The following is a 22,759-nucleotide window of genomic DNA, read 5'->3' as shown; positions in this document are numbered from 1 at the left end:
AGCTTTTCAGGAGAAAAAGGAAGTACATTGTTGTAATTTCACATCGCTAGTATTAATTCATATCAGTAATTATAGACAAAATCTAAGAATCTCAGATGTCCTTCTTCTGATGGATCCACAACAGATATGTAACAAATTTGCACAATGAGACAATATTTCCATATAAGAAAACTTCTGTATGAGGCTGTCAAAGTCCTTTATGAATACGTGTCATTTTCTCTACTTTATGTAGGGAGGAAGTTAGGCAGAAGTATGTTAAAGATCTTACCTAAGCTGTCAAAGCTAAAATGGCCCATTTGGGTATGCTGACTCAGCTTTGTGCTATGTAACTACTGAAATATACTGTCTTCATACAGGCCACGTTACCCATGTTATTTCAAGAGATAAAAGATGATGCTTTGCAGACTCTTCTGAGGTTCTTTTGCAGTATACTTCTTCATAATGAAATGCCAGCGCCTTAAGGTTGCTCAGATCAGTTACGTTAAGTAGCAGGCATCTTGTTATAGAAATGGCATCCAAAGTGTACCTCAAGTAGAAGGACTCACTGGACAGCTCAGATAGAGAGATGTAGCTTACATTATTTATAAGGTAAGAAGACAAAAATGATTTTTCATCTCTGTAGGTATGGCTGGAGTCACCCTTGAATCATATTAATCAACAGGATGCCTACCTTCTTCATTCTAAGAGCAATTAAACAGATTAATTACTTAGAAATGGTTATTCTGCATGCAAGCCCTCTGGAAAGTCTGTCACAAACATCACTAGGGCTCCCCCCTGCAGTGCCCGGGAGTCTGGTTAAGCAACACATCACCTTTTTCATTTTTCCTGTGAGAAAAGGGGAATCTCTCACCTTTTGATGCTTCTGAAAACAGCAGAAGTATCCCAGCATGCCATGCGGCAGGGAGTATGCAGCCTTCCATGGTGCTTGACAGAACCATGTTCAATTTGTATTGTTCTACCACATGGTTAGATCAAGCACAAAGGAAAACCCCATGAACAGCCAAAGTCAGAGTTAGGCAGCGCCAAAGAGAGAAGAGCGTTGAGAGGAAGCAGCATGGAGAAGCACAAGCTGAAGGTTCACGGAGAGCTGCTCTCCACTCCACCCATGCAAAAACGTGCTGGATACAAGAGGTCATCCTTTATGCTACAACTTCAGGAACACCCTGGAGCACAATTGGGGTTAGTGTACAAGAACAGAGCCCAGGCGAATTCAGAGACAGAACTAATATGACAGAAACTACTACCAAAGGACTGCAAACAGCTCCTTCCAGGAAGGATGTGCAACTTCCACACATATTGAATGCCCAAGCTACGCTGCTCTTTATTAACTACTTACTCTCTCCTGGTGTCTTCTTTCAGTATAAATGCCTTTTTGGTTTGCTCGATTTATTTAAATGCAATCTTAAAAATACCTCATATTAATAATAGTAGATTCTGAGCTGATGGCCAAGCTCTGGCATTAGATGCTCCCCAAGCTCCCTTTGAGCCTGATTTTACCTCCCAGTGACCCTTTGTGCTGGTGGCACTTACACTGACAATCTGTAATTACCAGTGTTTTACATTTCGTTTTGGTTTATTATTATTATTATTATTTTATTTCAGCTGCACTGTACAGCAAGGTAGCAGGCACGTGCTACTACAGACATATTAAGACAAACAGAAGTATTTTATTATTCTGTTTCTTGGCATGTTTGTTGGGTTTTGTTCACCATTTGCTGATGGAAGTGTTCTCTCTTTCCGACTTCCTAGATTATTTCAAACAGCTTTACTTCTTGTAACTCATTCCTGCAACTTTGGCATATAAAGTAGGGCATTCAGTTTTGGCTTGACTGCTCCCACTGAAATAAAACTCCCATTGACTTTAATGTCTGCAGAGCTACGCCAGTGGAGAGTGCTTTTGAAAGTCACATCTCAAATGTTCTTGCAGGATTCACAAATGAGAGAGGAAGAGGCTGTCCTCTGCAACTGCTTAGAACATTTTGCTGGACTTTAGCGAAGGTCAACGCTTATGATTAAAAAAAAAAAAAAAAAAAAAACCAACACTTTCCTCAATAAGGGGTTTGCATTTGCGAAGAACAAAGTCAGCATCAAGCAGATTATTCATTGCCTACATGGAGAACAATGCAAGTACCTGAGCAGAGATGACAGATACTACAGTAAGGGGCTCTGCCTCAACATTTTGCTATGAACCAGCATTATTATGCAGAAAGTCAACACACAATTACTTGGGAACTCCAGAAAATAAGTACAGTGTTAGTCACCTCATACTGCAGGTTTACCTACAGCAATGAAAGTAAGATAATTTGATCTACTGTCTAATTTCACAGTCTAAGAAAGAAACTAAAGCAGCTTTTTAGGGGAACCTAACACAATAAACCTTCAAACCCTACAAGCTGCCAAACTAGCCAGAGTCCTAACTGATACAAAAATTAGATTATTAATTTTCTTTTGTGACTCATGCAACATGGCACAAAGAGGCATTAATTTTCTTCCGTGATTCATTCAAAGTATGCATAACCCTGGAATACACACCTCATTTATTTAGGAATTATACCTACAACTAGCATTCCTGCCAATAACTTCGTATAGCCTTAGCGAAGCAGGATGCAGAGTCCCATATTCTTATTCCTACATTGTTTTAACAATGCAGCAATTCTCACATGGGCTCTTCAAATAAATTCATCCACAGTACTCTGTTAAGCAATGAGAAGTAATGGTTCATATCTTCCAAAGATTTTTATATTATATACTGATTTTCAGTATTAAGTGGAATATCTGTAATAAACTCAGTAATTTCAGTGTCGATGAACTCTTTCAGTCCTACTGGAAACAAATACAGTCAGAGCCCTTCAAATATCTTCCTGAGAAACCCCTAGAGAATATTTTGAACAAGTTTCTATTCCTCTGCTGTACTAATTAAATACCAGTTACAATAACTGCCTGAGCTAATATCAACTACAATGAACAAGAGCTACCAGCAAACAAGGAAAAGTCTTCCAAAGTCCTAATTTATGTCCTCAGAATACATGAGAGGCAAAATACTCCACAGGCACATTCTGGCCTTTCTGATTATTGCAGACTATTGAAAAACTGTGCAGGAACACAGCCCACTCCTTTTTTTTTTTTTTTTTTTTTTTTTGACAAATAGAATAGAAAAAAATCAGGGAAGCATACTATTTTGTAAATTATTTTTTTAAAAAAAATTCCATATGAAGAAGATCATTCTGCATAAATGTTTGGGGAAAAGAAAAAGAGTTAAAAAAGAATGACCATCTCTCCAGGTATTTGCCAGCTTTCATGAAAACCCCCACTCTTCAGATATACTCTACATCCAGGCAGCATTGCTTTTAATTCACCTCTGGTAATCCAAGGTCTGTTTGTTTATCTGTCATTGAATCCACAGTTTGCTAAGAATTTGTATAGGACTCTATTTTTAACTGTCCCATCAAGCTGGAACACCTCAGGAGACTGCTGCAGTTTCATAACAGTCAGGTGAAAATTTATTGTCCAATTGCAGGCTCAAACACTCTTGCACTGGTTTTAGCTGACTAGCTCTCTTCATGCCAATGCCTCTCCAATTACTTTCTTTACTCTATTCAAGTGACCGCTCTACACAAAAAAAAGTGTTAGCTTTGCATCTCTGGTAAGTGTTGCTCAGCTTAATCTCAACGCATGCAATGGCAACGTGAGAGAAGAGCTCAAACTTTGTCCCGCCTTAGTTTTTGAAGTGTCTGTTACAAGTGTAATCACTTGACTTTCTGACATAGCTAATGAAGACACCTCCAAAGGACAACTCAGATCTCAAGTGAGGAATCCATCTAGCTCTGCACTCTGCCTGCAGGGGGAATCTAGGACAACTATGTTATTTGGATGCCTAAGTGATACGGATGCATCTGTGACTTAAGGTTCATTCTCCCTCTTTTCATTGCCTCTTTAAGTGCAAACAAGGATGCTGGCTGGTTACTAAGCAGTTCTGATGTCTAGTTTTTTTGAAGACTACTTCAACTTAAAAACAAAATGAGGCATAGCCTTAAAACTTAAACCCTTAAACTTTTTAACTGGGACACATCAATTTACTTTCTTATTAAAACCCATACCCTCTGCCAAACAGACCCACCTGCTCTGTTAAGCTTATGCTTCCTTGAGTAAAATAGTTTCCATCCTGCCTACTCTCCCCCCGCAGTGCAGGGAACCTTCACCATAGCATTAATCATGAGCTAGTGAAGGGTTAAAGTAACTGACACAAATATTAACATAAAGATATGAACTACTATCAAAGTTTTACAGAAAAGGGAGGGCTATAATCAGTATACAGTACAGCTCAATTACTTTTTCAACAAGAACATTTCTACAGTACGAGAGAATTTAGCTCCATTACTATTAGTCATAGCAGTCGTGTTGTGCTCTTTAATGACTTCAACTTCAGAAAAATTTCATGCAAACCGAAGCTCAAATATACTCAGTTACAGTGTACGTTGAAGACTTAAGATTCATTATTATGAATTCAATCTAGGATTTAATCTGCAGGTGATTTGTTGCTGTTAAACAACCTTCCATTCAGACAGAATTATTCTTATGCATAACAAACGCATATCTTCAGTTTTTGCTATATTCAGGGAGTTTCTGAAGGCACATTTGCTGTGTCATTCAGGGGAGAAAAAACGTAGTACACACAGCATTTCATTGAATAACAACAAAACAAAACACACAAAGAAACCCAGAGAAAGAAATCTGAATGCGGTTAATTTTCCAGTCGTCCATTTCATAGGCAACGTTTCATACTCCTTTCCCTCACTCTGCTCAAGGAAAAGCCCTGGTGAGCAGAAGTGCTGGAGCTCAGCCTCAGACATGATTTCCTGCAAACATGACCAGGCCTAGAGCATCCCGTGCAGGACTGCCAATCCCCACTGCTGCCACCTCCAGCACGGACAAACCTCCAAGCCGTCAGGGCTTGGTGCCTGCTCAGGCAGGAGCTGCTGGAGACCAGCACAATCCTGAATGCCTGAGCATGTGTCGCTGCAGCACTGTCACAAGGCAGACAAGAGCAGGTGGACATCAACGCTTCTCATCAAACAGGAAATGCTAATGGCAGGAATATGAATACATAGTCTGTAAATTACTATTTGCTTACTAAAAATGGAAGGAATTTGCAAAGTTGTCATCAGAGTGATTGGCAAATTATAGGAACAACAGGAGAATGTTTCAATCAGATAAATTATGTAAGATCTGGATTAAATTCACTTGGCTTTCATGACTTTTAAACACTGGTTAAGGAGTAATAATACATTGCACCTTCCATTTGTAGAGCTCAGAGAGCTTAAATAGTGTTTACATGTGACTAAGAGCAGAGAAGGCGATAACCTAAGGAGACCAAGGGACAGGAAATGTGTGTAGGGACTGCTTGTAGGAACTGGACAAAGAACCCTGATGCACAGCCTGTCTTCTCCTGACTGGGAACACTGTCCATTGCAGTTCTATGCCTCTAAAGCTGAAAGAATACACTGAAGAGAGAAGGAAATTTCAGGTGATCACAAGTAATAGGAACTCTGTTCCAAAGTAGACAGGTAACCCAAGAAAGGTGAATATGTATGAAGACAAAGACTGGAAAAGACACATAAGGAATTAGGAGGAAAACTGCAATTAGTAAGATAAGATTTTATCAAATGCCTTTGAAAATTACGAGTGACCAAACAGCAGCTACATTACTAATAACAGGGGATGACACAAGAGATATGACACTAGCCCTAAGTATGCAAGATCTGGATCTATGGATCTCATGTACCTCAGAGGCTGACTTTGATTTGGGTTAAGGAAGAGCAGTGTCCAAAAAGGAGAGAATTGTGCCGGCAGATGGTTCATCCTCCTCCTCCTATTATTCCCTGTGCTTTTGGATTTGTACAGCACTATCTGGAACTGAAGAAGCTAATTAGTTAGATAGAGTGTATGTCCCAATGCAAGAGGAAGCGGGAAGACAGAATTATTTCATAGTATTTCAAACAGTAACCTCATTTCTAGGATTCTTATTTCTAAGAATTAGAAGGTAAAAGCTTTCGTGATGGGATGCTTGGAGATATACACACTTTGATCATTACCAGAAATGGTTTGTGTCAGTACAGCAGGTGGAACTTCCATCACTTTTGAAATACACAATATACTGAAAAATGCAAACATATTACAGGGAAAAACAAGATACACAGCTGAATACAGGGCAGCTCTCTGCAAAAGCTATTTCATACACAGTGTCACACAGCAATCAAGGATCCTGCCAACTCTTGAAGTGACAATAAGCTACCACAGAGACAACACAATCTGCTCATAGATTCATTTCCCTTCCTCCTAAAGCTCAGTGCTGCTTTAGAAAACAAAACTGCTGTGCAGTGAACTTAATCAAATGCTACTGGGCAGAAGACGTTTGTTGTTCTTTTTCCTCCATATTCCTACTAAGAACGGGAGCCTCCAGTGACCTAAGGCTGGCAAGTACCGTCGGATCCTTAGGTAGTCATAGTGGGCAGATGCAGCCAAAAAGAAAATGATCATCAGAATTTTACTGTTGCTACCGAAAATTACAGTATTTCCCTTTTCTAAACAGAAGAGGGAGAATTGGTCACAGCCTGTTCCTCCATTTTCTCTTTCAAGAGCAACCTTTTTTTTATTCTCAGATGCTACAGCTGTGTGGAGAGAGTTGAGCAAGGGGGAGGGTTATTATTGCTTTGGTGCATTGCATTAAATGGAAGATAGAAAAACATGGGAAATAGTATCTTTGCTATCTAATAGTAACATATTTGATAGTATATTCAACAGCTTTGCCTGTCTCACAGCCCCAGGCAAAAACATACCCCTTTCCCTGCTGTTCCTTCATTTCATGCTATAATGCTTCCAATTCTTCTAAAAAGAATTATGTACATTATCTACCTGTTGCACACAATCTCCTTCCTATGGCCACTCACAACCTTTGCAGATGTTGCTCCATCATTATCAGTAAATGCTGGTGTCATTTGGTTCAGGGAGGAAATAGCATCTGGGAAAATTGCCTTGATGATGAATCAAAAAAAGAAGGCAAGTTCTTCTTGATAAATACTATCTAAAAGGATGGCAGGGAGCTAGAAAAAACCTGAAGGAAATAATATGTGAAACGAAGGAATGAGGTTTTCTAGATTTGATTATTATTTTTTTTACTATGCTGTATAGTTTTGTCTTCATGGTTTCATTTAATTAATCGAATACAGTTCTATTTTGCCCATCTGCATCTCTGAATGTGTCCTCTTGACATTGCCTTCTTGATGTTCCACTACCATTTCAGCCTGATGAAACTTCAAACATCTCAGCTTTTCTTCCCCATTCCTGCCAACCACTCCTCTCTCCTATCCTTGTACAAAAAAGCAGTTCCCTTTCTTCTCTGAATTTACTGAACAACCACATTTTTTCTCATGCCAGGTCCTTCCTGACAGTCCCCTTTATGATAGTTTGTGGAATCCAAATGAATGTGGAAAACACAGAGATCGCTTCACGACAACCGCAGAATTTTATGACTTCAGAACTCATTCTTTCCCTGATGTCAAAGTATTAAGCTCACCTAAATTTAACTACTTATGGGCATGATCCTGTCATATCTCTGCTACCACAGAGCTCACACTCTCTGTGCATCCTCATCACTTCTCAAAGGTCAAAGACCCGGTCAGGATAAAGTCCCTCACATCGCTTTCTTAACCAACCCCTTATTTTCACTGTGTTTCCCCCCACAAAACCATCTTTCTGACCACTGACACGTACTAAATGTATTAAACAAACTACATGAAAGTATCAGGATCCTAAAACAAGAATCCTTTGAGAAAAGAGATGCACATTTACAAAAGGATTTAAAATAAAAATCCTTTTCTCATACACTGAGCAAAATACGTAAAAACTATCCAGGGAGAATCCCACTGCCAGCAAGGACACTGACAAGTTACTAAGCATTGCCATCCCAGTGGGATGGTGCAGGCTCATCCCTGGATAACATAAAGCACTGCTCAATAGTCTGACTTTGAATGATGCAGATTCATACCTCATGGACTTTTTTTGCACAGAAATGTGCTGCGTTAAATCCTGGGATGAAATGTATTCCTCAAAATGAAAACGTGGAAAATCCCTGCTAAATGCCAAGCCTGAAGCAGCCATGATTCAAAGGGACAACTTGAGCAGAACAGGTGCCAAGGATGTCTGTTCTCTGGATTGATATACAAACTAAGATTCTTCTAAACCATTAGACGTTCCCCTTGTCTTATGTGAGCAGACAGTGAGTCGAGTTCAATGTATCTCATCTCCATCTGGAAACTCTACAGGCAAGGATATCTTCTCTATCGAGCTTTTGAATAGAATTAGTTTTCATCCAGCTGAAATCTTTGCTCTGAAGCTGTACAATCCCTGCTTTCCTCCTTCATAAGTCAAGTTTATGCCTTTTCCATGTGGTTTTGATATACTTGCAGAACTGGAGACTAAGGAAAAAACAGCCTAATGCCTCAAGGAAAGCACCACCAATTAAAGAACTTACACAAAACATTATTCTCAATATCACCAGGTACTGTGCTCTGCATTGTTGCTCCTCTTACCTATGACCTTTCATAAATGATATCAGATGGTGTTTGCCTTATCCAATAGCCTGTACCATTGTTCAAGGCATGCATGCACATACATAACAGAAGAAAATAACAAATTTGGTACAGATTTACTGATCTGTTTCTGCAGTCTCCTTTCTAAATTATATTTATGCATTCTCATTTCAAGTTTCTTTAAATATGAATATTACTGACTATTTCTCTCGTTACTATGATGGACACAATCTAAAAACCTAGATAAAAGTATGTCATAATTTCAGTTCTGGTTATAAATTTTATGGGTTGAGTTGCAAGTGATTGAAGATCTTAACAAGCATGCCCAAGAAAACCTGACTGCAAATGAAGTTATCTTTATTTTATTTTCTCCATAAAGAGAAGGTTTAGCTAAGCATATTGCTCAGAGATACACAAAGCACAGCGGCTTGTTTTGGGCTGCTGCCATTCAGCTTCATGCTGCATCCCCATCTACAGTCATTAATCTTTTACCACCAGGAACACAATTAATCATGTTTGATTTTTTTTTTTTTTTTCCCCCCAGAGGAAAAAGACAAAAATCATAGTAATTTTTATAGAAAACACTCCAAGGTACTCCATTGATAAGAGTAATTTTTCTTCTCAGTACACACTAATAGATTTGCTCACTGAAACCTGCTTGTCTTTACAATATACAAAAATGCAGTAATCTAAAATACATGTAGAAAAAACACATGAAGCAGCAGTCTATCTAGTTGTGCAGTATAAGGCAATAAATGTCCTTTTACTGATAGCTGGACCATAAAGAAAGAACAGAGAGAGCTGAGAAAAAGGTGTTTATTTTACTTCAGAGGTTATTTTCAGGTGGAAACATCTTTCCATCTAGCTCACAACACAAAATCTTTGCCTAAACTATGATAAAAGTTTTCATTCAAAACTTACTAAACCCAAAAATCTTACCAACTTTGATGGCAGTTTCACTTGAGCTAGTGTATGTTACTTGTGGATATAAAAAAAAATAATCTATGAAAGTATGCAAACCGATGTCATCCCCTCACCCCCAGCTTCACTCACATCCTAGGTCAGAAAAGCCCATTGCCAGTTGTATAAAAATCTCACTCATACTGTTCTCAGCCTTTTAGGTCTGAGAACTTACTTGAGCTCAGCCCTCATTAAGGTCAGGAAGAGTTCTGCCTGAATACAAACAATGATCCATCCACCTTCCATCCCTTCAAAATATGACACTTGCCACATGGCTTCATATACATCTTCATTGTTTTCCTCAGACATTTTATAACCTAGTAATTAAATGTCACAAGCTTTTCTCTTTCTTCTTTTCTTTGTTTTTATGAGACACACAGAAGACAGCTATAGGCTGCCCCCCTTTTTTTTTCTTTTTCTTTTTTTTTTTTTCTTTTTCTTTCTTAATCCATAAGATAATTGGCTTTCTGGAGAACTAACTGAATTTTCCAAATTTAATTTTAAAAGATGCTCCATAATATCCATTACAGCAAACACTGTCCTGCAGATTCGATTAGTAGGCTCTCTGGACCTGCTTATTTCTGAATTGAAAGTGCAGTACAGCCTGGATAAATGAATTACCTGAGCAGCGGAACTTCTTGCTCTTGATCTGGCTGATTCGTTTGTTGGCAAGGCGACGCGGATTGCTGCATCGAGCGCCGCTGGTTTCTATCGGATTATCCTGCAGGTAATCAGCCAGCCACTTCAAATGGCAGTCGCACACAAATGGATTCTGAGCTAAATGTCTGTGAGAAGGATGGGATGTTTAATCAGAAGTGACCTGTGACACTGTACTCCATCACTGTTTTTCACAAACGCAAACCTGAAGAGTAGAGTAATTGAATAAGCTTCCAAAAACCCAGGCCTGGCGGAAACCACACGGAGCTGCACACGAATGGGAGAATTCTGTGAGCTATCACATTTCGTAGCTCATTAAGCCTGCTGCAAGTCCTTTCACAGAGGAAACAAAAATTAAGATAGCAAAGCCCGCTTTAAAGGACACAGACCTCCTGTCTACAAAGTCCAATGTTTTCTCCTGAGAGCTTGGTATGCTGCCTTTGAGAGAAATGCACCTTTTTAGATGCACCTGACCTGAAGACCATTTTGTATCACGGTCAAAAAGAAATTTTATTGGCAGGTTCAGTTTCCTGGGATCAAAATGTGAACTAGTAAAGTGCCTTGGATCTGTGGGCAAAGCCAGAAGTGATCCAGGGGTCTTTTCTCAACAGTGAAAGTGATATTTGCATATACTCATCATGTGTAATACTATTTCCCTTATAAGCGTTTTTTCCTGGAGCAAAAATTTTTACTTTTGAGACTGAGCTCTTTCTGCAAGGTAGAACTTGATCCTTCACCAATTTCCACACAGTTGGAAAGAGGTATGATAGCATTGATTTTAACTGGATATTTAGACTTCGTTAGTGGAAATTTGCTGGAACATCTTAGAGAGAAACAGCATTTCTCTGCTGCTGTCATGATTTATCCTGCTTGACAAAGTTGAGCACTATATCAGGAGAGTTTGTCAGGTTTTTCTCAGAGACTGATTCTGATCTCAGTTAAGTTAACTGAGGGACTTCCCTCTAACTTCCAAGGGAGCAGGACACAGCTCTCCAAAAACTGAAAGACAGTTTAAAAAAAGACAGATGTTTAAATTTAGTTTGGACAGAGGTGTAAAGTTATAGTCTCACAAGAACTCTGCTCTGTTACTGTTAGTGTGTTTTTTCCACCTGTAGAAACTTCTTTTCTTTTCTGTTTGCAGTTATATTTATGAACTGTCACTTAACAGAATAAGCATAAAATACAACAGGGCAAGGGCTGTCAAGGAGTGGGAAGTGAAAGCATACATAGCAGAAAGTGCCTGAAGAAACTACAGATTACTGTTGTAGTAGAGCCATTCCTGGTGTGAAAGGTCCAGAGAACAAGCAAGCATGCAAAGACAGGATATGGAACTGGTTTTGTAGCTCTAGAAAAAAGGCAGAAAATGGCAATCACTTGGAGTACTAAAAATGGGAGAACGAATCAAAATATTTCATGAAAAAGTGTCTCGGTGTGAAGCAACAAGTTCATTCCAAGTAACAGCCACCAGGAGTGCCAATAAAACCCAATGGAAACCAAGGAGAAATTTTTTATACCTTACAGGTGTTGCCTGTTGTTTAACTTGACACATCTTATCTATCTCTGTAAATGAACCTTCTCTGTTGCCCTTGTTTACATGTATACCTACGTACTTATACAGCATGTTGCAGCAGAAGAAAGCACAGTAGAGGTGGGGGGGCAGGACAGGGGGGTTATACATGATTATTCTAATACCTTAATGGTTTGCAGCAATACATACTGGCCAGAGAGCTGCTGGAAATTAAGGTTGTGCTTGTGGCTGCCTGAGGAGGTAGCAGGAACCCCACTGCTAGAAAACATCCCTATTAGTTCATTTTTGTACGAATTAAAACATTTATAAAACTAATTTGGCCAATGCATTTCCAGTATTAAAATATATATGTGCATGTGTATATATGCATTTCCAGTACTATAATATGTGCGTGTACATACATATATAACGTGCATATATATTCAGCATGTGTATATACACATAAACATACATATTTTAATACTGGAAATGCATATACTTACATACTATATAAACACACAGAACCTTATATCTATATATGCACACACAAATATATATAAACACACATACAATATTGGGTGAGGGGTTTCTTCCTTGGTTTTCATTTATATCAGGCTGTCAACTCCAGCTCCGAAGGAGTACTATTTATCTTATTATTTTACTACTCACTTTAGGATGAAACCTTCTTCTGTAAAATATTGAGTCATTTCTATACTTTTGTTTCCAATTTTGCTTCTGATCCCTCTTCTCCTAATGCCTCCAATCCAAAGACTCTCAGAAAATGTTTAGTGTATCTTCTTAATGGATCAAATAATACAATGTGTCATTTCTCTTAAATGGAATGTCAGCTGAAATATGGTTTCAGAAGTCATGAACTGTACAGCAGGACTCAGACCCAGTAAGGAGAGATGCCAACTCACTAGCTCATAAAAAACTGTTAGGCAATACTTCCAACAGAATTTGTTGTTCATATATTGTGCAGAGTCAAATTTATGTATAAACTTCCCAACAAACAGTATGAATGAATTACTCTGGGAGCTTAATACACTTATGACATTTATGTCACTATGGACAGGCTGTATTGAGAGCTGGCTGTGCTGAATTGATGCAACACTTCTTTTTCTTGCTCCTTTTATTTCGGCCAGAAAAGGAGGGGCTACTACCTTGGGGTGTCTTCCAAATTGTCTTAATGTCAGATGCAAAGCTTTTGCAAAGACAGGCAACATCTCTGGGGGAAAAAGAGAGAGCTGTCATTTATGATATGCCTGCATACTCACAGAGTCTGGATCGATCGGAGAGGTGCAAAGAGCCCCTTGCTGATGGTCTGCAGTTTGTTGTCATAAAGAGATAGCAGTTTGAGATTATGCAGACCTTGGAACGTGTTTACCCTCAGGCAGTTGATCTTATTGGCATTGAGAAGCCTGAAAACAGAGGAAAGGTTTAAAATTCATTAATCTTCTAATAATCAAATAAAGATAGACTGAACTTTGGGGTTAAATCTGAAAAAATATTAACCCAGTCACCAAAGCCAACCCACATATAAAGGTCTTCATTTGCCTGTTGCATTAAAAATGTTACATGTTACACAGTCAACATTAGTACTCTCATAGCTGGGGAATATGCAGACATAGAACAGTGCTAGCAATTTTAAAATACTTTAAAGATTTTTTGGTTTATTTTGGTATGCCCAGCGCCCACCATTTGTTCAAAATTCTACACAAATATTTAAAGAAGTCTTCAGCTTAATATACATAGAAATGGCAAATACTCCCTCACCTTGCTATTCCATGCACACAGTCATACACAAAGCCCACAACGAGAAGAACCTTTCTTTCCAATTTTCTCTACCGGCAGCTGTCTTAAGTCTAACTGAAATTCTGGGAGTTTGACATCTTTTGATAAGCGGTGCGGGGTTAATTTGATCATGGAAGGAAAGAAAATGTGATTCGCCTCAGAGACAAGAAGAGAAGTGTAAGGTCTGGACTAAAACTTTCTCAAAAGCAAGCTCACTTCATACCTAAGGATAGCCAAGCAGTGGATCAGTTTGCTCAGAGGAGTTGTGCAGTCTCCGTTGTTGGAGGTTTTCAAGACAATACCGAATAAAGCCATGAGCAACCTGCTCTGACCTAATAAGGTGGCTCTGCTTTGAGCAAGGGGCCTCCAGCCTCATTGGCTAGTGATCACCTGAGGCCCCTTCCAACCTCCATCAACCTGCTCCATTCCAGTCACTCCAGAGTCCTGTGCAGTTGTTGAAAAGCACCATAAAGGCAGTTTACATCCTTTTATATATGTACATATATATATATAGCACATCTACACAGCAACCAGTTGGCAGAACTAATCAGTTCAGACAGAAAATCTTGGACAGTACTTGTGCAAGGTCTCTCCGATTATCCAGCCAGAGTTCTGTCACATGAACGAGTACAGACAATCCCAACAACAAGCTGGATCTCCCTCTGAGACAATCAAACACGAGAACACTTAAAATGCCATTGTCTTCTGCATATTTAGTATTTTACACTTAGAAGGAAAACAGTCTGGAAATGACCTATTGTTCTTTCAAAAGCCAAAATCCACATCTTTTGACTACTACCAGCCTGAGAAAAATGGTACATTACAAAGAATATACACAGTTTTCTTGGTCACAAAATTCTTGCTACTTTGGCAATGAATTTGAAGGGCTTAATATTGCAATGCTGTGGCTCTCTATGAGGTACCACACTAAATCAGAAGTGTGTTTATAGGCAAAAAAGGAAGAGACATCCTCCATTCCTCAGCAAACAAATACACCAACTTAAAACACAACTCTAAGAGCACAGGGAGCTTCCATTTTCAGCTGCACATACACCACTATAGACAACTTGGCAACATATCAGGGAAGAAATGCACGCTTGTTAGCTGCATATGATGCTTTTCCTCTTGAGAAGGTGCTTCCTCTGCATAGCACCCTCCCTTTGTGTTGCTGAAACCTTTGGAACATTGTACACTCGTTACAGCTCCTACTGTCATTTTGGCAGAGCCTCATTACTGCAGTAAACGGCAACAGTAATTGTGATATATAAAAGGTGGACCCATACACGAGTAAAGCCCTTTTCTCAAGGAGAACAGAAATGCAGTGCTTTGCAATGAGAGCGTGTCAGAGCAGAACTCACTTCCCTAGCCTACAGAAAAGCCAATATCAATTTACCTGAATTTTCTTCTTTATATGTTGTGGAAAATGAAGATTTACATTAGCTAAGACAAAGTCCCATAGAAGGCAATGATGGATAAATGAGGTTACATTTTTGCATGAACTAGTAGCTAAAATAATTTTATGAAATCATAAGCAGCCCTAGTATGACCCTTCTGGAATCTCTATTTCTGTGACTGATAATTATGTGACTCCTAATCCACACGGATGTTAATTCCACCAGAACTAACAGGGTAATTTTCATATTAGGCTACAGGAACCGTTCCTCCCATGCATTCAACTTCTGAGGTTTTGGTCCAACAGCAAACATCAATATCACCTCTTACTACTTGCTTTTTACAGCCATTCATATGTCCAAGCCAAAGCAATTTTCATTTTCTCTCACATCTTCTGCATTATGCATTTCTCTTTCAAGCTTGTGCATTATCTTTTCCATAAAGAACAGGTTAACAAGTTACTAGAAGGCAGAATCAGCTATTGAGTTTTGAACAATATCCCCAGTCGCGCACCTAGGCCTTACAAATCCTCTCTTTTCAACCCTCTGCGCTTGTGCACTGGTCCCACATTGTTTTTAGGTAATGCACATTAGCTTAGATTGGTCGTTCCATGACAGAGGCTTGGTACCTAAGTATAGAGGAAAAAACCTGAAAGCAAGGGTGTACTCAAATTCCTTTTGCTAGATGCTGTTTCTTTTTTTTTTTTTTCCTAATAGTAATATTTCATGTTGCAAGCAGTATTTGTAACAAAGCATAAAGCAAAAATGAAAATAATCTTAGTAATAAGAGAATTTACAACTGAACTACAGTTGTATTTGTCTATGTGGACAACCAGCACATCTTTTTGTGATGCTTAAGAAGTGCCCACACAGCAGAGCTGCATCGTGCAGATGCTCTTCGCTCCTGTGCGAAGAGTGGGCTTGAAGTCTAACCATCATTGCTCCCACTTAACAAAACCGCAGAGCAAAGCTGACCTAGAACTGCAGTGAATACACAGGATTTGAATTAATTCTCTGATTAGTGTCCACAAAACATGAATAAACCCAATGCTGGAAATTAGAATTTACAATGTGACAAGTCTTCCTGGCATGGATTTTCAGACTAGATTCATGGTGATACAATCTATGACATTTTGGTAAGAGCCAAATAGCAAAAATGAGAGAAACTGATCCTATACATAGCCACAAATACAGAGGCACACTCTCTGTAAGCAAAGAAAGTAATTTGGAACAGAAAAATGCTCGTGCAGACTGTTTGGAAGCGGGAATTCAGGAACTACACAGCTTTTCTGAGGTGACACCCCCTATTCTGTATATCATTTATGCAACATACGTGCAGTACCTAAATGTAAGCATGCCTAACCGTAATACAGGTGTGGCCATACTCTTGGTGGATCATGAGACAGGTTAATGCCCTAATTCCGATCAGAATTGGGGGGGGGGGGGGGGGGGGGGGGCGGGGCAGGGAGAAAGTGAAAAACTGTGAGAAAGCAGAGTAAAACACCCCTAAAATTTTTTTTCTCCTTCTTACCGTGAGTTAAGAGGATGACTTCTGGCCAGAGTTCCTTTCAAAACTCTCTGATATTTTAAAATATCCTCTTTATGGGTATTCCCTATATAAATTCCAATCCTTTGCTTAATCTTTCTTCACTATCACAGCCCCTCTAACGGCATCTAATTATTCATTAGGTATATAAGGCTGGCCTCGCATGGAGTTAAAAGTGTTTATAAGTTGTTTTTTTTTTAAACTAACACAAAGGCAGATGAGAAAAACATATTCTAGGAAGCAGAAACACTGCTGTTCCTTCAACCCTGAACCATGCTGTAAAACACACTAAGGGTTCCTTTTATTGGACTCACACCAAAAGAAGGGACAATATTAAAAGCTGAGTCCTATGTTAGCAAGAATACATGGTATTTAGTTTGCACCAATTTATGGTGAGAGTAAATTCCACTAATTTTCCTATTTTATTATCAGCTTGATTGGATGAGATTTACACACGGCCTACGTGGTGCAGCATTCAAAAAGAGGTTAAAAATTCAAGCAGAAATAAACCTGGCTGCTACACAGAGGGATGATGGATTAACTCAAGTCTCCATTTTCATCCCTCTGGATATGTTAAAAACATGAAGAAAACTCTTGCAAGCCTAGGACCACCACAGAGTACAGGAGAACAGTTACAGACCTTGTGGTTTACACGCCATTGGAAGCAATGAGCAGAGCAGAGCAGTATTACAATTCCATGAACCCATTTCCTGAAGAAGTGAATTTGTCCACACACATTGAAATAATAACGTGTTTCAGCTAAGCCCTTTGAATGAACGTGTACTGAATTGGCCCTGTAATTGTATCAGATGGTCATAAGCACCATCTGCATTAAGATGGTCTCGTAATTGAATTATATGCCCAAGCACAGTTTCAAGTGATTAACATTTAAATAACATTTTGAACTCCAAACACAAAATAATTGAAAAAAATGTTTTTTAAGAGCAAATGGGGATGTTGATACGGCTTTTACCCTCAGCAATGTTTGTATTTTCAGCTCAGTGAAGTCAAGTAATCAAACTATCAGCAAATAACTAAACTCAGAGAACAAAACAGCAGCCTAGCAACCTTAACACATGCTGGAGACTGCAGGTTGATTTCTGTTGCTAGAGGGTGGACCAGAATTCATCCTAGCTACGTTAATGAGCCAAAAGGAAAGCGTCAGGGAGAAAAGCTGCACAGAGCCACTGGAAAAGTTCTCTTTTTCACTAGCTTTGTGTTTTGACAGCGACGACAACATGATGAGAATGAAAATGTTTGGCATCCCATGAACTGGCTGGCACATCCCACATGCCAGACTCCACTGGGGAAAATGAGAACTCACCAGAAAAAGGCAGATGTAAAATGCGTATGAGACTCGTATGGAAGAGGAGAACTGGGTAACAGTTTTACATGGGTAACAGCAGAATACAAATTGAATATACATGACACTTATCGCATATCAATAGTCAAAGGCTTCACCTACATTCAAAGAAAGGACTCTTGGCAGCAAGTATTCCTTAGGATATGCAACACCTGTTACAAAAAGTCAAAAAACTCTTTGGCATAGTTTTTTCAGCATTTTCTCTTGACATTTACAGGGAATCAAGCATTATCTTTGATTTAATACAACTTATCATGGAGAGCTGAAGTACCAATATGGAAGTATCTCGTCATTCCAGCAGTTAGTGACAAGCAACGTCTCACAACAGAATTGTGTTTGACCCTGCTTACTTATTGGCAAAATAATTATATTGGGTTCCAGGAATGTTTTAAAATGGCCTGGATTGAGGGGAGCAAACTGATCACCTCTCACTGTGTCAAGATATTTAGACATCTACTAAAATTTACATTTTCTAATGTGATGACTGACCACTGAAGAGTCTGTCAGTGCTTTAATTGATAATAACCAGTGTTAAATCATCATTGTGCTTGCTTAAACCAGCTTCGAGTTTTTCTCCATGTTCAGGAAACTGGATGATGGTGATAACAAATTTATTCAACGTAAATTAAAACAGAAAAGTCACAAGCTGATAGTAAGCCAAGAAGGAAGCACAGAGCACAGTCTGAGTCCCGTTTTTGAGAGATTTTAAAGGCCTCCTTTCATTTCTGATCCAAAAGACTGATGATATTCCAGTTGAACACCACCCATAAAACAACCCTGCAGTACTACCTCATGTTACTACCTGGAGAATTATAAGCACCTGCTGTCATAGCATCTAGGTTTCTGTTACTCAAAATTCAATATTGTCTAACTTCTACCTGGAGGTAAAATCCTAAGATTTTAGATAACCACATGATAATTCAGACCCACAACAGAATAAATACATTTTCTCAACTGCCTGTGCTATCAGGAAGCTAGATTCTTGGGTAGTAATAACTAGGAGAGTTTCTGTCAGGTGAGTTCAGCCTGGAGCACTGGCGTCAAACAAGCTAATGAATTACACACTGACGTACGAACTAGCGGTTGTTTTGGGAAGCTGCACGCAGACAGGCTACAGAAATGACACAGAAAAGGCAGATGCTGTTGCAGTCTTTCATTAGTGCTTGACTGTAATTGTATTTCTGTGTCTGGCACATGCCCCTCCCTCCCTTTAACAGCAGTTATTGAGTTTAGTAATATTATCACAATAGCAGCCTAAATGCAAAATCTGAAGGAAAAAAGCTTGAGGCAAATGGCTAGAAAACAATTCCAAAGCTATTAAACAGGTCTGTGCAGAGAGTATTCTTTCCTGGACTAGAAGGACGAGGTTGCACAGTATCTCTGCTGTAGTCAGAAATACTTTGAGTAATCAAGGGAAGAGTTCATATGTCATTTTGCTAAGAAATTAGAATCACAGAACCCAGAAACGACATAGGTTGCAAAGCACCTCCAGAGGTCATTTGGTCCAAACCCCACTCAAAACATGACCAATTTACAGATATTTAATGCAGAAATTTGCTTCATCTGAGAAATAATTATTTCATCAGATCACAGGATAATTCAGAATAGCAAGAAGCTTGAGAGGTTTCTTGTCCTCTTAGACTGCTCAAAACAGAGTGAGCAATAAGGTCAGACCAGGTTGCTTAGAGTTTTATTCAGTCCGGTCTTTAAAATCTTCAAGGACGGAGAATACACAAGTTTCTGGGCAGCCTGCTCCACTGCTTGACTTGTTGTGAAAATGTTTCCCCTTACATCTAGTCAGAAGGTCTCTTTTTCATGCCTATTGTCTCTTCTCCATGAGAAAAACGAATAGCTCCTTGGAACAAGAAGATTTTATACAACACTTAAAGCTCAGAAAATTGCTATGGGAAAAAGAGACTACTGTGCTCCAAAGGACTTGGAAATGGAAAACCGTAATTTCTTTATTCTGGCATTTATATACCATTTGCATCACTGTTTAATGATATGTATACAGCAGTGTAATGTATACAATACAAAATATTGGAATTGATGTACATTCTTTAGAGTAATTTTGTATTTCTTTTAAAAAAAATACTTTGTACGGGTTTGTGCTTCACTGGATTTTCCTTGAGCTTCTAACAAGCTCCAAAAGTATACAATAAATAATTGGTAGATCCTATTTTAAGCTCTTTTAAGTACTGGGATTCAATTTACAATTACAACTCAACGCAAGCACTTGAAACTTGGAAAATCTGCCATGGAGATGTTTTCCAAGCAAACACATCAGAAGAGCTATAGGAGTACCAAGTATTTCACTACTCATCCAAAGAGAAACCGCATAAAAAGCAGGTTAAAAAGGAGAATCACTCAAAGCAAAATTCAACAGGTTGAATTTTGGGAAGACTGGTAATAGCAGGTCCTGAAAGTACATACACAACTTATCACTTCATACAGGTCTATTTTAAATAAAGGTCAGTTGAAGTTGTAAATACTAGATCTAGTTCCAATTTTAACCCAGTTTAGATGATTGGACCTGAAAGTCTAATTTTTCACCACTTTTGAAGTTACTTTATCTGTCAGTATGTCAAACTCCAGCCACCAACATGATTTTTGGTCTTTTCCAACTACAGTGTGGAGTCTTCCCTAATGATCAGACATTAGGAGGAGAAGGCTGTAAGCTTTTGGCTTTATGAGAGAGGAATACAACAAACCTCTGATTTCGATATATATGGACCCCAGGAGTGTATCTAGTTCTAGCGACATCAAAACAGAGTCCACTATAGGGATTCTTTCTTGCCCAGCAAGCCATGGGGATCTTAACCATAAGATTTAGGATCAACACGCCTGAGCACTTCTATGATTAGTAACTATGCAAAGTAAATTTCCTCGAGGAAAAGGACTTATTGAAAACTGATACATGTGAAAAATGAGATTTCATCTCCCTATATTATTTTGTTATACAACCTCTTTAAACAGTTGAGGTTTTATGATACCTTCTTGCTCGAGGAAACAGAGCACTGTGAAGCACGCAGTGTGTAATTAATAAAAAGGCTTTCACAATGTTTGTTTTAATACGGTTGCAGAGAGGAAAGTGTATTACTTAGGTACGAAAAATACTGGTTAACAAACTCGGTGCCCATTATCCACAGCCCGCTGTCTTGACCCACTTGACTTGCTGTTTCACTGCAGACTGGCTCTGCACATTTGCTCATTTGGGGGCAAGCAGAGCAACCGTCAGGTTTATCTGTCACAGGGCTGCTGAGAAAGAAGGAGCTGCACAGTGTTACATTGTGCCCCCCGTGCAGTGACTGGCAAACCGTCTGGCAAACTCAAAGGCTCCTGAAAGAGCTTGTCCACATTCCAGGAAAACTGAAAGGCGACAAGGACATTTAAATATATTTCAGTTTCTAGACAGACCAAGGTTAGTCGAAGGCCTCCTGGTCAGGAGTTCAGACTGGTCACAGCTAATGGTTTCTTGAAAATGTCTACCTTAAATGGAAACCCTTTCCATTCTTTTGATATTCAAATGAAAGTTACACAAACAATGATAATTAATCAAAAACTATTTCATAGCTTGGATGGATTGTTGCCCCAAAGAAATGAGTTTCAGTTTACTGTAAAAAAAAATAAAAAAAAATCAGGCTCATCACTTTCTGAAAAACAGTATAGCCCTCTAAATTCCAAATTGACCTAAAGTTCTCAGAAGACACTTGATCCCTGCTGAAAAGAAGAATGTATGAGGACAGGGTACAGCAGCTGCAGTAGCTTTCGACTATCCTCTACACTGGCAACTTCAAGCAGGACAAGGAAAATTACATGGTCCAAGAACAGCTTCTGTTTCACAGAACAGATGTGTAGGTGGACTTCTATAATAGTGTTTGCTGCTGTGTTGGTTCCAACTGTGTATTTAGGCAGACATAAGATTTGTGAAATCAGCAATTTAACAGAAATCCAATTATGATTATATATGCAGGGGATGTTAGCTACTTAAGATAGCTAATTACAATGAAGACTTCAGAAGCAACACTTTAAATTAAACCAATAGGGTTCAAAAAAACCCCACTAACAAAACCAACACACACACCCCGCCCACCTAACAAAAAACCTTGTTATTTAATCATGCCTGGCATTTTTCATGCCAAATAGAATATAACAGTGGCTTACCCACCTCTGTCTTATATGACAGAAATACAGAATTCTAATGCTAGCTAGGTGGTCTAAAACTTGTTCAGAATCCTTCATCTCCCATACACCAAAGTCAAACGGGGCAGTTTAAGATGCTGTCATACCTGAGGTGAGCGTTACTTTACCTAGTTTCTGACATCAGTGGTACTGTATGCAGATGTAAGGCACTCACACAAAACAACTCTGCCAGATTAAATGTGGAAAAATCTGGGCCTATATTGTGACAGTATGTTTAAAAAGAAGGATAATGACATTTCTGAGAAACTCTGATGAGCCTTATCCAAAACACTAAATAACAATATTATCTGCTCTGCAATTTCACAGTAATTATTTTTTCCTTCTAAAAACAATCTCAATGATTTTATACAGGACCCACAGTGACTCCCTTTTTCTGATTGTGTTCTGCTTTACCATAACGCCAGTGTATTTTCAAAAACGCTCCAGATGAAGCTTAGGAAATTACACTGGCTACCAGGATACCTTAATCAGGGCATTCTTATCAGTGTGTCTCCAGACTAACAAGAAGAAATCCAATCTAGAGCCCACTGAACACTAAATTAGATGTAATCATAGGGCAATCTTCCAACTGTTCAACAGCAGGTCTAAAACCGACAAATGCCATTTATTTTTTTGGTATCCATTAAAATAATACAAGCAATCCCATAATAGCGGCTTCAAAGCCACGATCAGAGAAGTGTGCAGACATTTGTTTGCATTTAAAGCATGGTCATTCAATGCTTCCCTTGCCAAAAGCTACTTTACATTCAA

The 22,759-nt window shown here is 38.9% G+C and overlaps 1 protein-coding gene across 1 annotated transcript in view; it reads right to left on the bottom strand.

Annotated features, from left to right (window-relative positions):
- The window catches only part of SLIT3 (slit guidance ligand 3), a 523,033-nt gene that overhangs the window by 126,719 nt on the left and 373,555 nt on the right, over nucleotides 1-22,759 (bottom strand). The window contains exons 13-14 of the mRNA XM_086471174.1: nucleotides 12,990-13,133; nucleotides 10,170-10,333 (exon numbers count right to left, since the gene is read on the bottom strand). Coding sequence (XP_086327300.1) covers nucleotides 10,170-10,333; nucleotides 12,990-13,133 — 308 coding nt within the window. The remainder of the gene's footprint in view (nucleotides 1-10,169; nucleotides 10,334-12,989; nucleotides 13,134-22,759) is intronic.

Source organism: Leptosomus discolor, chromosome 10 (genome assembly GCF_034619465.1).
Source record: "Leptosomus discolor isolate bLepDis1 chromosome 10, bLepDis1.hap2, whole genome shotgun sequence".
Lineage (NCBI taxonomy): Eukaryota > Metazoa > Chordata > Aves > Leptosomiformes > Leptosomidae > Leptosomus > Leptosomus discolor.
Note: the sequence above shows the minus strand (reverse complement) of the source record. Positions and strands in the feature narration are given on the sequence as shown.